Raw genomic sequence first — 15,966 nt, forward strand, 5'->3', positions numbered from 1 at the left:
CATCATTGCATTAGTTAGCTACAGGAGCTGTTGAACACTTGAGAGGAAGTGGAAAGTGATTGTGTGGGCATAGCCCCAGGCAAGGCAAATCAAAGCGAAACAGTACGCGTGGCAATGACGGTGGTGGAACATACTGGAGCATTCCCAGCCCCCCCATACCTCTTCAGCACCAGGAGAGTGGGTGCTGTCAGCCTATTCCCAAACCAGAATATGCCACGCAAGGCCCACAAGCAATCCTTAGTAGCGGAAACCTCATGAGACTCCTTGCAGAGATTCCCAACTTGAAGAATATAACTTCACTAGATCTATTATCTGTTGAATTCCTTACAAATAAAGGCCCCAAACAATCTGAACTAACCTTAAAAACATGGGGCACAGAGGAAATAGTAACCTTGATCTTAAAGTTTGCCAGTACATTCAAAATGTGGGGAATAACGCTTACGAAATACACGGAGCCTCGATACCCCCTCAGCTTGCATTGGAGCACAAGAAAGCTAGACATCCCAGAAATGGCTCCTGTTTACTCAGCCACGTGAATGTGTAGCGTTAAATGGCCCCACCAAACCATGAATTTCTCACCCACTAAAAACTGGGGCGTGGAAGAAGTACTGCACCTCCTCTCATGGGACATTGCAGGGGCCAAAGCCCTTTTGCAAGACAGTATTCCAGCAAAGGACTGAAAATCCTTTGAAATTTTTACCCTGCAAGAGATTTGGTCAATAGTAACTTTGCCAGTGGCAGGCTACGTCCACTGCCAAGATATGGCCATAAAAACATAGTGCTACAAGAGACCAAAGTAGGGTTTGCAGTCTGCGTCTTGCTTACCTTGAATATCATTTTTGAAAAGCTACTCTTTGGGCCCAGGTTTTCAAATAAATAAATTTCAGCAAATGGTGCAAACACAACAGGCCGCCAGTTGTACTGTTCAATGTTTATGCCCATCCTAACCTAATTAAAAACCAAACGCTTCAGGAAATCATAATCTCCAGAATAACTGACTTTAAGCCAACCAACCCATTCTGGGAGTGGACTTCAGTGCAAATTTAATTCACACCCCAGAAGATGATGATATGCTTGCAGCTGACAATCTGTATTGCAATGTTCAATCAAAATCAAGCCTGACAGTTAAATGATTTGACACCAAAAGGAGAAAAGCTAGTAATGGCCCTGGAATTCCTGAGATGAGGGTGCTAAACAGAAAATCGCCATATGGTCCACTCAAATTTACCTGTCATGGCCCAAACTCCTGGTCCAAAATTGACTACACAATTATTTTATTACCACTAATCCCACTGATGCAGCAATATACAATTTAATTCACTATGGATAGTGACTACTGTCAGATGCTTACACTTGTAATAAGCCCTCCAACACACATACCGACACCAGTAGATATCAGTAAAATAAACTTGACCAATTTAAAACACCTGAAATGGAGTAATAACACAATAGTAGACCTAACTCTCTTATCCAGGGAACTACTGAATGCCAGCACTAACACTTTAGACAATCAGTGTGGAAGGAAGTTTGTGCTAACCTGTTAACTCACACCGCACCAGTCTAAAGAGGATTGCCACTTAGGCAAAGAGAGTAAACCCATTTCGTCCAAATGCCAAGGTTTAGAAAAAGAATTACAAAAGACCTTCAGTTATTACTTTCCCTGGGAAAGACTAAAAATGCTTAGAAAACAATATAAAAAACAAATCTTGAAAGAAAGCAGGTCCAACAGAGTACCATTCTGGGCAAAGCTGATATATAATGCCAAGCAGACTAATTCCATGATGTTCTGGGAGATGATTAATGGCGAATCCCTCAAAAGCTGCTATGATCCATTGAACAACTATACTCAAACCTAGATCCAAGTTAATACCGGCATGGCACAAAAGTTGCAAGGAGGATCGCTACCCATCAACACCTAAAGCAGTGATATGTGTTGGTGCCACATCTTTTTAATCTATTCATGGCAGATTTGGCAACAGAATTAGAACAGGTAAACTCTCATCCATTACGCCTGGGGCTACTCTGTTTGACCCATCTTTCTTATGAGAATGATGTCCTACTGCTTAGTATGACAAAAGTAGGGCTGAAATTGCTAGTTAACACATTGATGTCCTATGGGAAATCTAATAAACTCCAGATCAATACAACCAAAACGAGGATTATTAGCAACTGACCTGAGCAACAAGTTAAGATCTTCCTAAATGACACAACTCTGGAGGAGGTCAAGAGTTATAAATATCTGGGCATGTACCTGGACAATAGAGGTAGTAACATTTTTCATTAAAACAGTACATGGTAAAGAAAGGGCATACTCGTACATCCCTTCAGCACTCTTGCAAAGAAGCTGGATGGCTCTTCCTTTTGGCCATTACTGGCAGTAACATTCTCCAAACTGTTACCGACGTGGCTTACACCAGTGTTGCCATACGAGGCCAGGATGCAGCCATTTTGGTCAGACTGCTTTTAGGTGAGTGTTCTCCATCCCTCAAAACTCACCGGCACAAATTTGACTGGAGTTTGGTCTTACGAAGCAAGAAATTGGAAAACTGTCTGCTTCAATAATGTGCTGGTATAAAATAAGGATGGATCTGGAAAGCTGATTAAATAGGTCTTTATGGGCTGCCTTAGAAAAATACCCACAATCTGCTTACTTCAAGTATTTGTATAGATCCTTAGAGTTGATGTACTTAGCAGAACTTCGGGACAAGAAATTACCTTTCTGACCTTCAAGAGAGTATGAACAAGACGGAAGACAAAAATAACTTCAATTGTCGATTTCATGTTTGGATGGTGATTAAACATTATGACAGCTTAAAAATATCTCCATATTTAAATATCAACTTACCAGCACACACCAAGCGAAGACTGATGGCCTTACGGTTTGGCCAGTTACCTACATTGGCCAGCCAATGTCTTTGGAAACAGAGTAAACCAACCAAATCAGACTTTGTGGTGCCGAAAAAGAAGACTTCATACACCTGGTTTGTACATGCACCCATCTGCACACTCCTCGCTATTGAAACACAGTTTTAATGCCAGAGGCATTCGCACATGCAGAGAAGCCATAATAGCGAGTGTCAAACAGCCAATCCTCAGTTGTACTAAAAACTAGTTAAAGTGCCCTCTCGCTAAAGGTGGCCCGAATGCTAGCATAGTCTGCCTTAGATCATGTGCTTAAGTACTGTCTAGTATTGATGCACTTTATTCAAGCACAGCTGGCTAGTACAACTTTTCAAGAGAGAAAGAGGGGAGGTTACTCCGTTAAGACCCAAAGAGAGTTCTCATCTTCTATGTTAGACCTGTCAACCTTAGGGTGGTCTTACATTACAACTCTGTAGTAATGTTGACCATATAAGCCCTCCCCTGATGCGCTGATGTCGGTTTCTTCTTTTCTGTGCTTACAACCTGGATCCTATCGTCTGTTCCTCAGGCTGTTTTTTAGTCTACCACAACGGTTTTGTTGAACGGAGCAGTGTGCCTTTAAAAACAACTTATGTCCTGGGGGTTCAATCCTTGTGGGTCATGTAGGCAAGAAATGTCTGCAACAGACCCTCATTCTGTTTGTGTGTGGTGCCTAGGGGAATACCATGACTGAGGAGTGTGACTCGTGTCGTTGGCTTTGAAGACGCTGAAGGAACGTTGGATTTAGCTTCCCAGGAGCCATTCCTCTGGGCATCACTCTCCATCGACGTCCAGAGGTAAGTCTCTACACAGGCGGTTGAAGTAGCGACATCAGCTGACTTCGCCACTCAAGGCCTGCCCCCAATCTTCAGCTGAAGAGTCGGTGCACCAATCTTCCCCACGCCTTGAAGCCTACCGTGGAGCCGGGGCGACTGACACAGATGGGAGAATATTGCAACTCTCTTCATAGTATCTTTGGGTCTTCGCCTTCCCTTGAAGCACCCTTGGAGCCCAGGAGGTGCACGAGGCCGTGACTATGCCCACGCCAGCGGTTTTGCCCTCCGCTTCAGTTCAGTTTTCGAATCCGTTCGGGAGCCGGTGCACAGTCCTTTGGGGTTACCACCTTCAGTGTCTGGTCATCCGACTCAGACAACATCGTTGAGTTCTGGCCTACTGACTTGGATTGCACCATTCGACGCTCCACCACTTCCCCTCTGATACCTGGACATCGCCGCTTTGTCGCCATACGTCGCCAGATATGGTATTGGTGGACCTGCTTGTCTCAGAAGCCCACCATCCTGTTTTTTCTTCTGAGGAACCTGATGATGAAGGTGATCGAGAGGGTTTGGAGTTTCTCCTCCCCATCTCGGGCCAGTTTAGCTGGTTGATTGAGTTAGGGAAAGCTAGTGACTTGGAGCCTTCCCCAGCCTCAGGCCTCCTGTAACCTTCTGATTTGGCTACAGAGGCAAGCTCATCTCTGGCAGATATGTTCTGGCGAGTTTTTTGTTTTGGATGTCACTTCTCTCTGTGGAAATGACGACAGATCCTTTACTTGACGTCCTGAATCAAGGCCAATCAGGGGTGTAGCCAGTGCTTTCTGATAGTGAGGCTCTTTTTTATATTCTGTTGGGGGCTTGGGTTAAGCCCGAAACGGGGATGCCTGTGTTTAACTCTGTTTCTCATAGACACCACCCAGCTCCTGGAGATTCGACAAGTCTCCTCGACATCCAACTAAACATAGTTTTGTGGTTCAGGCTGCCTTGGCTACCTAACATGTTTAACTTTCTGGCCTCTCTTTCTGGAGGGACAGCGGGGAACGTATAGACACCTGTGGCAGGCATATTTTTGCCTCAACCAGTTCTGCACTGCATTCCCTTAATTCTTCTTGTGCCCTTGGACCCTTCTCCCATGCATTGTATAACTCATTGGAGCACCTGCTGCCCTCCCTTCTGGAAGAGACCTGGAAGGATCTTGTTCCATTGGTACGGGATGGGCAACAAGCGGCTAAACTAATTATCCGCTGGGGTATGGACACCACTGATTCTGCATGTGGAGCTAGGGCCTCTTCAGTAGCACTGCGTCAACGTGCCTGGTTGCGCACCTCTGGGTTTTCAGAGGCTGTTCAAGCCACCTTGATTGATATGCCTTTTGATGGCACCTGTCTATTCGGCGTGCATGCTGACTTTGCTTTGCGGAGATTAAGAGATAGTCGTGGTGAAACAGATTCTTAACTCTGCAACTGCTTTACTAGTACTCTTGTAGTAAGTTTGTTGAGGGAAAGCTCTCTTTTTCATTCACATACGAGCCATTCAGGGCAGAGCCCATTGGCATTTCTTTTTAAACCCACCTTTTCAAGGGTGATACCAGATTAGGTGTTCCTGCTTGCTGCAGGCACTTTTAATCTTCTTATTCTGTTGATGAACGGTTAAGGTTCCAGTTATCTGGGACGTATGTTACTGTGGTACTTTGTGTCGCCTGTTCTTGTAGGCTTCTGGCTGAAACTAGTGTTTCTACCCTAGTACTTATTCTATTTTTGTTTTATTTTTTACAGAGTTTTATATAGCGCAAACTTGACCCGAATCGGGTATCAGAGCACTTTACATAGCACCATTAGCATTACATGAGGACACATTCATTTTTGTTAAGCACGGGGAGATTAAGTGATTTGCCCAGAATCACAGGATGTTCAGCGTCATTGCCGAGACTCAAACCCAGTTCCCCAGATTTGAGGTCGACCGCCCTAGCCGTTAGGCTAACTCCTTTCCCCTATTGAGAGTATTTTGATTGTGTTGTGCAGATGCACTGTTGCCTTATTCCTTTTTTTCAGGGACCATCCTCGGGATGCCTTGTGGGCATTTTAAGATCTACTTTTTGGCCTTAGTATCCCTTATAGGTACTTCAGTTTATTTGTTTCTGAGCACAAGGTGTTTGTGAGTGTATTCTTCCACTCTTCCTTTAGAGAATGTGGATCTGTTTTCCAATTTTGTTGTGAATACATTGTGTCTCAGGTTGAGACATTTCTTACGGGCCTCAATCCTTGTGGTGCTTGTATGTGTTGCCATCAATTGTTTTCGGCATTTCCATTTCTTCAAGCTTGATCCCTTCACGGCAGTGAAACTCTATTTTTATCAAGAGGCGTCATGTAAGGTTTTGCTGCCTGATATTTCTGTCTGTTGGATGGAAATAGTTATCTGTCGGGGCCTCATGTGTGGCTTTTATTTTGATTGTACCTTTGAATGGATGCCGGTGGTGGTCTTTATTCCCTTCATAGCAGAAGTTTTAACACATGCTGTTTTTTATTATTATTTATTTCTCTATGCAGCCTCATGGTAACTTTATCAGGCAGTGGTGTTGGTTCATTGGCAGTTGCCATTATTTTTCTGGTGTGGGTGGTGCTCCTCCGCTCCCTCTCTCCTCTTATGGGGTATTATGTTGCTGGTTTTCCAACTTGGTGATAATAGCTGTGTATCTAATTTGTACTCAGTTGCATCTTTGGTCTATAACCAATGTATGTTGGGATGTATATCTTGATTTTGATGGGTACCTCTATTCTACGGGGGTTTCTTGTTACTACACTGGTCAGTCACCCCGCTTTCCAAGGCTGGCAAGGTGTGTGCTCCTCCAATGGGGGTGACAATGCTGTGTATTCTGATAGACTTGGGTGTAAGCATATATATCTATATTTTTATATATATTTCTATAGGTGTGTATGTGTATATGTGTGTGTGTATGTATGTATATATATGTGTATATATATATATATATATATATATATATATATATATATATATATATTTTTTTTTTTAATTTTCAGTTATGTATTGCGAGTATGGTTGTGCTGAACTACTTCCATTGGGAGTATGTATCTGCTATTGTCACTGCAGTTCTCTTGAGGCTCTAGTTTGACCCTGAATTGGTTGTTGCTTAAGCATTTCCGTTTCCTTTCTCCTCTGGGCTTCTACTTTACATAGTTCCGGAGGTTGTCTTCTTTCTAGGAGGGGTTTCTCCGTCTGACCCTAATAACTCCCAGTCCAAACACATAAAAGGCCACCACCCACATGGACACTCACAAATCACAAACAAGCCGGGGGCTGGGAAACACCACGAGCTGACAAAAGGCCTATACAAGCCAGGTAAAGGATGCATGCTAAAGCACACTGCTCTGCCTTTTTAATAAAACAAAATGGAAATACGAACATTCATAGGCCCCAAAAAGGTCTGCAGGGTGCATGCATTGCACACCAACACACCAGACACATACAACAAAAGCATGTCTTTAAGACAACCAACATCAGAAAGGCCACCCCAAAAAAACACACTTCCCCAACTCAATCCAATGCCATCCATGCCCTAAATGATGTCTAAAAATTCAACAGACCACACAGAAAACACTTGATTAATAAAGCTGTGGCTACCTGCTCTGATCCTAGTGGATGAAAAAGCAGGTCTGTTGGCAGACCAGGCCAGGCAAGCTTGCAGGCCTAGGCTTCAAAATGGCCACCAGCCACATGGCCAGGCCCAACAACATCAGAAAGGCCACCCCAAAAAAACACACTTCCCCAACTCAATCCAATGCCATCCATGCCCTAAATGATGTCTAAATTCAACAGACCACACAGAAAACACTTGATTAATAAAGCTGTGGCTACCTGCTCTGATCCTAGTGGAGGAAAGCAGGCCTGTTGGCAGACAAGGCCAGGCAAGCTTGCAGGCCTAGGCTTCAAAATGGCCACCAGCCACATGGCCAGGCCCAACAACATCAGAAAGGCCAGCCCAAAAAAACACACTTCTCCAACTCAATCCAATGCCATCCATGCCCTAAATGATGTCTAAATTCAACAGACCACACAGAAAACACTTGATTAATAAAGCTGTGGCTACCTGCTCTTATCCTAGTGGATGAAAATAGGCCTGTTGGCAGATAAGGCCAGGCAAGCTTGCAGGCCTAGGCTTCAAAATGGCCACCAGCCACATGGCCAGGCCCAACAACATCAGAAAGGCCACTCCAAAAAAACACACTTCCCCAACTCAATCCAATGCCATCCATGCCCTAAATGATGCTTGAAAATGAAATACATTAAAAAAACACCAAAGGAACAGTTGCTTCATCATGCACACACCCATGAGGCCATGCCCATGACTAGCTCGGGCCTACTACTGACTACTACTACCCACAACATTTAAAAAAAAGGGAATGATGATAGTTACCAAAAATAAATTGTAGTTACAACAACTGCAATGCCCACAATCAAACAGACACAACAACCACTTACTTGTAAAATATCTTATTCAAAAAATCCTCAAATCCAATTGCAATGATGCAGCAGACAAAAAGAGTGATCTTTCCAGCTCCAAATCCAAAGGCAGAATGAGCAGGAGATGGACAAAGCACAGGGAGGAGCCTGCTGGACAGGAACAGGAAGTTGGAGATTCTGTGTCACTTCCTCCCTCTCCCCACCTTTTTAAAAAAGGACTCCTTGCACAAAAAAGCACAACCAAATGTCAATCTGAGGAGTTGTTTTTATCCAAAATCATCACTTGCAGAAGGTTTCATGCTGCTAGAGCTGATATTCTTCTCCAAATTGAAAATTTTACATGTTCGAGTTCTCGAGCTTCACATTACTTCCGCCGGATGTCGATGGCGTGTCGAAAATGACATGATCGTGTTCTCTCGCTCCCTGTCTCGTTGGATATGACGTGTTCGGGGTCTCTTTCTCCTTTTCGCATTCGATTAGATGTGCCCGCGTCCTCACGCTCTCGCTCGCGGTGTAGAATGACGTGTTCGAGATCTCAATCTTCTCATACTCGCGCGGTGCATGATCGCGAGAAGAATGACGTGCTCGCGCGACAAATGACGTGATCTCGCGACAATGCGAGCGCGAACTGTTGCGAGACAGCGCAAAATGGCTCCCAACAATCCAATATCTCGTGGAGAACGCGACCGGGTCAGGAAAACTTGTCAGCGAACGCGGGGATTCAGGTAAGGCGATCGAGCGCACGCGAGAATGTATTTTTTTACAGCGCGAGCAAGAAAACAATGATCGCTAAGCTGCGGAATGCGGAAATTTTGACATTTTCGCGCTTTCCGCGGAACGCGAAAATACCAAATCATCGCAATTTCCGCGAACGGAATTTTGGCCCAGGCCTAATGCAGAGTGAGCTGCTTCCCAAATACATTCATCAACTGTAAAGAATTTACAAAGTAATTTTCACTGTATTGTGTCTAAACCGTTCGTGCACAGGAAACAATTCTAGCCTCACCATCAACTAAATATAAAATATGCAGCTTGGAAACTCACATTTACATTGCTCAATTCTTTTCAGTTATTCTTTTACATTCAGACTTCACACTTCTTGAAAGCCGCATTTTACTTTGAATTCTTATTGCCAATTATTTGTATTTTTGACACATGCATTTCTAAACTTGCAAAAAATGTAATCTGAGTGCATGTGTCTTTTTTTATATTCAAGCGCTGTATAATAAGCATTAGGTGTGTGTTTTTTTTACATTTTTTGAATAAAATAGATAAGCTGGGTGCCTGCGTATGCCTTTTCCTGAATGAGGTATACCTCTCTATATATTCTGTTGTGGGAAGGCGAAGCAAATTATAAACAAAATGGGTGTTTTTAAAACCTGGGTTTTCAGAAATTGCAGATGTGTACTCCCTAAGAATATCAAGGTTAATCCGATATTAAAAACAGAACACACTGAGTAGTTCCCAACGCAAGAGTGCATGTGCTGTTGGTTATATATATATATATATAGACTTTGTGCTTCCCATATTTATGTGTTGTAATGTTAAGCAATTCTAGAAAAAATGATATAGGTGCCTGTTTCAATTGTCTTAAGTTCTTTTATAATGAAATAAAAAGTCTTTGCTGGGTCAGACACATTTTGTTTTGGTGTATGCATATTTAAATACCATCCTTTGTTACTTATCTAAGTGCAGCTTGTTTGATGTAGCTGTAATAATGTAGTTATCAGAAAAAAGCATTATGGAAGATTGTTAAGATTTAAATATATGATGTTTGGGATTAATGTGAACTTTAAGCACTTTTTGAGTTGATTGCACTGAATTAAAATTGCAAGTAAATGAAGGTGATTTTTAAAATAAAACCTAAACAATATATCCTTTTGTAAATGATTTCTAGCTTGAAATAACCTATTCTTTTTGTCTCCAAAAAGCAATGTATATTTCCAAGTGAAGGCAATTTCAAACATAGTGTGGAAATACCAACGTTACCATTTCGTTATGGCATATCATGAAAAACCGGTTCTTCCTCCGCCCCTAATCATCCTCAGCCATTTGGCTTCCATGTTTTGTTTTGTATGCAAGGGAAGAAAAAAGGACAAGACTTCAGATGGCCCAAGTAAGAAAATGCTGATACAAATATTTATTTTCTCATCATGAGCAATCTTTTTATTACTATAGCTTTACAATCCATTCATTTGTTTGTTATTGATCAGTATTTGTTTTTGATACAGACATTAAGCTGTAAGTGTTCCACTAGTTCCCTTTTTCAGCTCTGCGGGACGGTGTTTTTTTCCCAAGACAGTATATATTTAGAACATATTTGATGTTATTCACATATATCACTGAGCATACCAACTGATGTGGTGAACCAAATTACACATTTAAATGTTCCATATGTTGGTACTGTTGGCATAGATTCTTTATTTGGAGAGCGGCAAATGACCTAGACCTGTCTTTCTGTGCAGCAACTAACTAAGCCGAATCGTTCAGGTACGTGCACAACTACGCATGAAATTAAAACTGTCTTTTCAAATTGCTGATTGATAATGTATCATTTCAATTCAGTTGTGATATAGTTTGGCAGTTAACTATGAGTATGTGCTTTAATTTCTAGTTTTCATGTCATTACGTTTTTTTAGATATTTCCTTTCATATATTTGCAGATATGGTATGAAGTAGACTCACAAAGGATGATCGCGTGCTTCACAAATATGAAGTAAACTCATTTTATACAAAGAGAAAAAATATATTTCTATGTGCTAATAACATTTATAAGACCATATTTAAACATTGATGTCAAATATTTGTTACTTAAGGATGGCAATAGAATATTGAGAAGAGACATTTGTGCAATAAGGGTAGACCCAGGTATAGTGAAGGTCGAATGATGTTTAAGAACCGACAAATAATTAGGTATTAGATGAGATAGGAAGATGATGTATGATGTAGTTTTATGGAACTTTAGGTCTAGTTGAATGAAAAGGCAGATCACCCCATGGAGCAAGCGAGTGTGCCTTGGAGACTACTTTTTGGCTGTACTATTGACTGACTTCTCTAATGCCTGAGGAAATGTTGAGACTGATGTTTTCACTGGCCCAACCATGTAAACAGCCCAGGACATGTTGACACTGACCTTTTCACTGGCTCAACCATGTAAACAGCCTCTGAGACCCCAGACGCTGCCTCCAGTGAAACTACCCCCACCTCAGAGGACACCAATCATGGCGCTGCTGTCCCGACTCCCTTGCCTCCAGTTCTGCTAGGCCAGTCATGAGATCCACCTCTCCCAAAGTTGCAAGAAATCTACTGCACCAGGAGGGAGCTCAATGTCTGTTGGAGTAGCAACAACCTTCTAAAGAGCAGGCTTAGATCCCTTCGACATGCCTGAAGCCATACACCATGAGACTGGTTTCAGTAGTGAGGTGGGATACTTGTTAATTCCACTTCGCTCAAGCCTATGTATTGCTCTCAGGAATGCTAATAATCATCACACATCTCTAGATGGAGTTTCTACTGGGCCCCCCTCTCCTAGGAGGTACCCTCCTTTTATTCTGTTATCCATAAGGTGTCAGAGGTCCTGGAATTACCATTGCAAAAAGTGGAGACCAATGGACTGATTTAGATTTTGATGGACGATACTCCAATCATTAGAGTGGTGGAATACATTTCCTTCGCCTTCCTGGCGGGTTTCTATCTGTCAAATGTAGAGATGGCCACTGGTCTAGCAGTCATCTCTGTCCATAGAAAAGACCTGCCATCACAGCGGTTCCTTTTAATGTTCAAAATGTTTGGTTTACAGCACACACACACACACCCACCACCGATGGATAGGAAACTAAAAGCAAACCACCAACATATGGTGTCCTTCCACCAACAGCCCATGCTTCTTTGGGGTCATCAGAGAAAGCATTCAGTTGAGCCATTGGAGGTTATGTCGACAGAAAACTTGACGTCCCCCTTTTTTTAAATGAGACAGGCAGACCAGAGTAAAGTCGCGTTTGCGACAGAGTATCTTGTCTGCTAAACTTCAAATCAGGCCCTGAATTAAAACTCTTGACTTTGATGTTGAATCCAGTGCTGCAATCTTCCAAGCACTTGCTGACTTTCAATGAGGCATTACTAAAATCAGTCCTGGAGGCCTGGGAGAAATGGACATCTTCTCCAGCAGTCAACAAATAAATGACAAGAAAGTACTGGCCGGCTCTGGGTGACCTCCCCTTCCCCCTAGTATCTCTCAGTTCACTGTTCTCCAAAGAGCCTGGTAAAGCAGGCTTTATGCTACCCTAAACAAGTCTCTGGAACATTCCCAAATTTTCCAGCTGACAGGGAGTTGAAATACCAGAGGCAGTAGGGGAAAAAAGAATATTTTGCCTAGGAGCCTTGCTCTTAAATCTTCAAATGACAATTGTGCAGAAATAACCATGCCTTACAGGATATGGCGCTCCTACAACTATCTGACAAGCTCAAAAAAAATTTTGCAGGAGTAGTAAAGATACGTCTAAACATATAACGAATGTCGAACTATACTCCTCAGTTGGTCCTGAGGGCAACTGTGTCCTCTGTGTCCTAACATCTTAATGCATGGATGAGATCTTCTGGATTTTTCTTTTGTAACTCCCTTTTGACAGTGCCTAACATTTTGGAGACTCAACAGGCTTGGCTCTTCAAAGATTTCAAGCAAGCACAGCCACTGCTCGTTACATTGGCCTGCCGTCACCCCAGAACAACTACTGGTAATATGAAGAATGATGTCCTCTCATGAATTAATTTTCATCAAAGGCAAGTCACCCAGCCTCAGCAGCAACCTCGAAATCCCTTCTTCTAACACTACAGAGGGAGAACAAAAGCAAGTGTTGGGTCACACAAAAGGCAACATCCTCCTTCCTGCGTGTTACTTTGAAAGCAGCTCTGGTTTTCTACAGACCCTATGCCAGATGTTCTTGCGCCTCTGGAAATGGCTTGACCATCAAGGTATTTTCCTGGTGGTGAAACACCTGGTGGTATCCTTGAAGGCCAGGTTTGACAAGCTCAGCTGTTGATACCTAGCGGACCAAGAATGGCAGCTACACCCGGAGGTGGCTCAAGGTCTCCTCTGCGAATGGGAAGAACCTTGGCTCGGTCTGTTTGCCACCGCCAAGAGTGCGCAATGTCAACAGTTCTGTGCGGTGAAGTTTCCAAGGCATCTCTCGTTAAGCGACACGTCCCGCCTCGAGTGGAACTTGGGACTCCTGTATTCCTTTCCTCTAGTACTACTTTTGCTCTAGTTGTCAAGAAAATGAGGACTGCCCAGGCCTAAGTCAGTTGGTGGACCTGGATTGGGCACAGAGAGTATGATATCCCGAACTCCTGGTCTTGAGCATGTGTCCACCGAGCAGGCTGCCCCTCCGGGAGGACCTGCTGTCGCAGCCGTGGGGCACGGTTTCTGCACCCAAACCTGCACAATCTCTACCTGCACATGTGGAGATTGAGCGGTGACAGCCGAATATCTTCGGTGTTCCACTGTATGTGGTTGATGTCATCTTGGTAGCCAAGTGTCCCTCAAAGAAAACTTTATACACCTATTGTCAGATTGACTCCATCCAGGCACTCAAAAAAGGGGGAGAAGGAGGTACACGGTTAGGTTCACCCTCCAAGGTATATTAAGTTCAAAACAAACCTGTTGATATCAGGTCCAAAAAACCTAACCAAGGGAATGGGGATTCCGCTGAATGTGCGAAAAGAAAAACCCCTATCCTAAGAAAAGAAAGTTATTTTCTTGAGTCCCCTCACTCACCCAGGGTTGCCCCTAGGTTACATGCTTCATCGTTGGGGCCATCCCAAACAGCTGCTGTTTGAGGCATGCTGCGACTTGCGAAACTACTTAGGAGCACTTTCTGAAAAATGTGTAGTGCACTGTTAGTGGAGTGGTGGAAGTGATGCTAAAAATACCTAGCTAGTGAGCTAATCTTTTATTCTTGCTCCTAGTTGGTATGGATAAAAAGGGGGTTGGTAGAAGGGAACACAATATAACTGTTATGTGTATGCAGTCCCTAATATTTGGTCGACATGTTTAGAGGTATCCCATAAACCTCTTCTTCAGGACCACATGGGACCAGCCCCATGCGTGCCACTCCTTGTGAAAACCTGTGGTGAGGAGATGGAAAGCACACCTAATGTGTGAGCACTTAGTTAAAATACATACAGTTTGCTCTTCAACTCGTTTTGACAATTCTATGCCTCATGGTCTGCCGGGGTAGAGGGGCTTATAGTCACACCTTCGTCAAAGCACTCCTCTGTCTAATAACACCTACTGGCACCCGGGCGGACCGCATCTTATCTTATGTTCTGTTATTTGTTCTGCCTCCTGCCTGGAAAGACTTTGCTTTGGGTACAGTTAAGGGTTATCATTCTGCCTTCCTAAGGTTACCATATCAGCCCACCATGTTTTCTGTCACCAGATGATACGATTTTTAGAAGTGCGGCAACACATATTTCCCCCTTCTCTTTTTGTCATGCCCCAATGGGGACCTTAATTTGGTCCCAACTCATCTGATATGCGCTCTGTTTGAGCCACTTCACAGCTGTCCTTTATGGCTCCCTACTTTGAAGACTGCACTCCTCATAACCATGTCCTTGGTATGGAGTGTGAGTGAGCATCAGGCTTTCTGTCAATCCACCATACATTTGCTCCTTCTCAGACAAAATAGATCTTCGGACACGATCATTCTTTTTACCAAAAGTTGGGATGCCATTCTCTGTCAGTCAAACCATTGACCTGCTGGCGTTTTAGGTTCCGACTCACCCAGAGAAGGAAAGACTGCATCTCTTTGACCCTAAGAGAGCGCTGAGCTTCTATATAGATTGTACCAAAGACAACCAGGTGGACAGTCCGCTCTTCACGAGGTTTTCTGGAGAGAAAAAAGGCACGGCAGTGCAGGAGAAAAACGCCTTTGCTGGGTCTTGCTCTACATTAAGATCTACTTCGCACTGGCTAAGAATCAGCCTCCAGAAGGACTGCATGCCCAATCCACCAGGGCCAATGCTCCTACCACTGCATTAGCACGTGGAGTCCCTGTCCTAGACATTTGCTAGGTGGCTACGTGGACGCTCCTCGATGCATTCATGAAACTTCATTGCCTGGACAGTCAAGATCACAGAGAAGGGCATATTTTCTGCTTAGTCCTGCAGTCTTTTCTTGTTGGAGTCCATCCACACACCCACCTCCGAAGAGGTAATGTTCAGATATTTAATCAAAAGGTGAGTAATCTGCAGTTAGAAGTCTCTTATCAGAAAAAAGTTACTTAGCTTTGGTTATGCTCTTTCTGGGAGAGATACTATCTAGCCATAGATTCCTCACTGACCCTCCCATCTTCCCCGTTCTGTGGTTGGACTGTATCCATTAATATGATCCAAATTCTAGGAATCTGCGCACTATCTACCAATTTGCTTTTGGGGTTCTGTGTTGGAGACCAGGCTTCCTCAAAAGCAACTGATGTCAGCACGTGGGATTGCCACCTTTATAGGTCTCGCATGTACTTTCCGGAGTGGAACGGCACCAGTGCAGAGCCGCAAGGCGCCTCTTTCTGGCTCACAGAGGTACTGCAGAAACATTTCTCGATCACGTCTGACGCCTGGGTAATATTCAAAAGGGGAGGAATCTGTCTCTGAATAGTCTCTACCAGTAAGAGCGTTACCGAAGTCAAGCAAATTGTTCATCACAAATAAACAAACTTGTTTCAACTGCATTTCCTTTTGTTTCCGCATTGTGGTTGGAAGCAAAGTTGGAGCAGTGTTCACCTGGATTAAATGCATAATGCTATGAGGTTATGAT

At 43.4% G+C, this 15,966-nt stretch overlaps 1 protein-coding gene across 2 annotated transcripts in view; it reads left to right on the top strand.

Moving 5' to 3' along the window:
• TRPM7 (transient receptor potential cation channel subfamily M member 7) overlaps window positions 1-15,966 on the top strand; it is a 2,096,104-nt gene that overhangs the window by 1,219,929 nt on the left and 860,209 nt on the right. For both annotated transcript variants that reach the window (XM_085644243.1, XM_085644244.1), the window contains exon 24: window positions 10,088-10,272. In XM_085644243.1, coding sequence (XP_085500369.1) covers window positions 10,088-10,272 — 185 coding nt within the window. The remainder of the gene's footprint in view (window positions 1-10,087; window positions 10,273-15,966) is intronic.

The sequence above is a fragment of the Triturus cristatus genome, chromosome 3_1, assembly GCF_964204655.1.
Source record: "Triturus cristatus chromosome 3_1, aTriCri1.1, whole genome shotgun sequence".
Classification (NCBI taxonomy): Eukaryota; Metazoa; Chordata; class Amphibia; order Caudata; family Salamandridae; genus Triturus; species Triturus cristatus.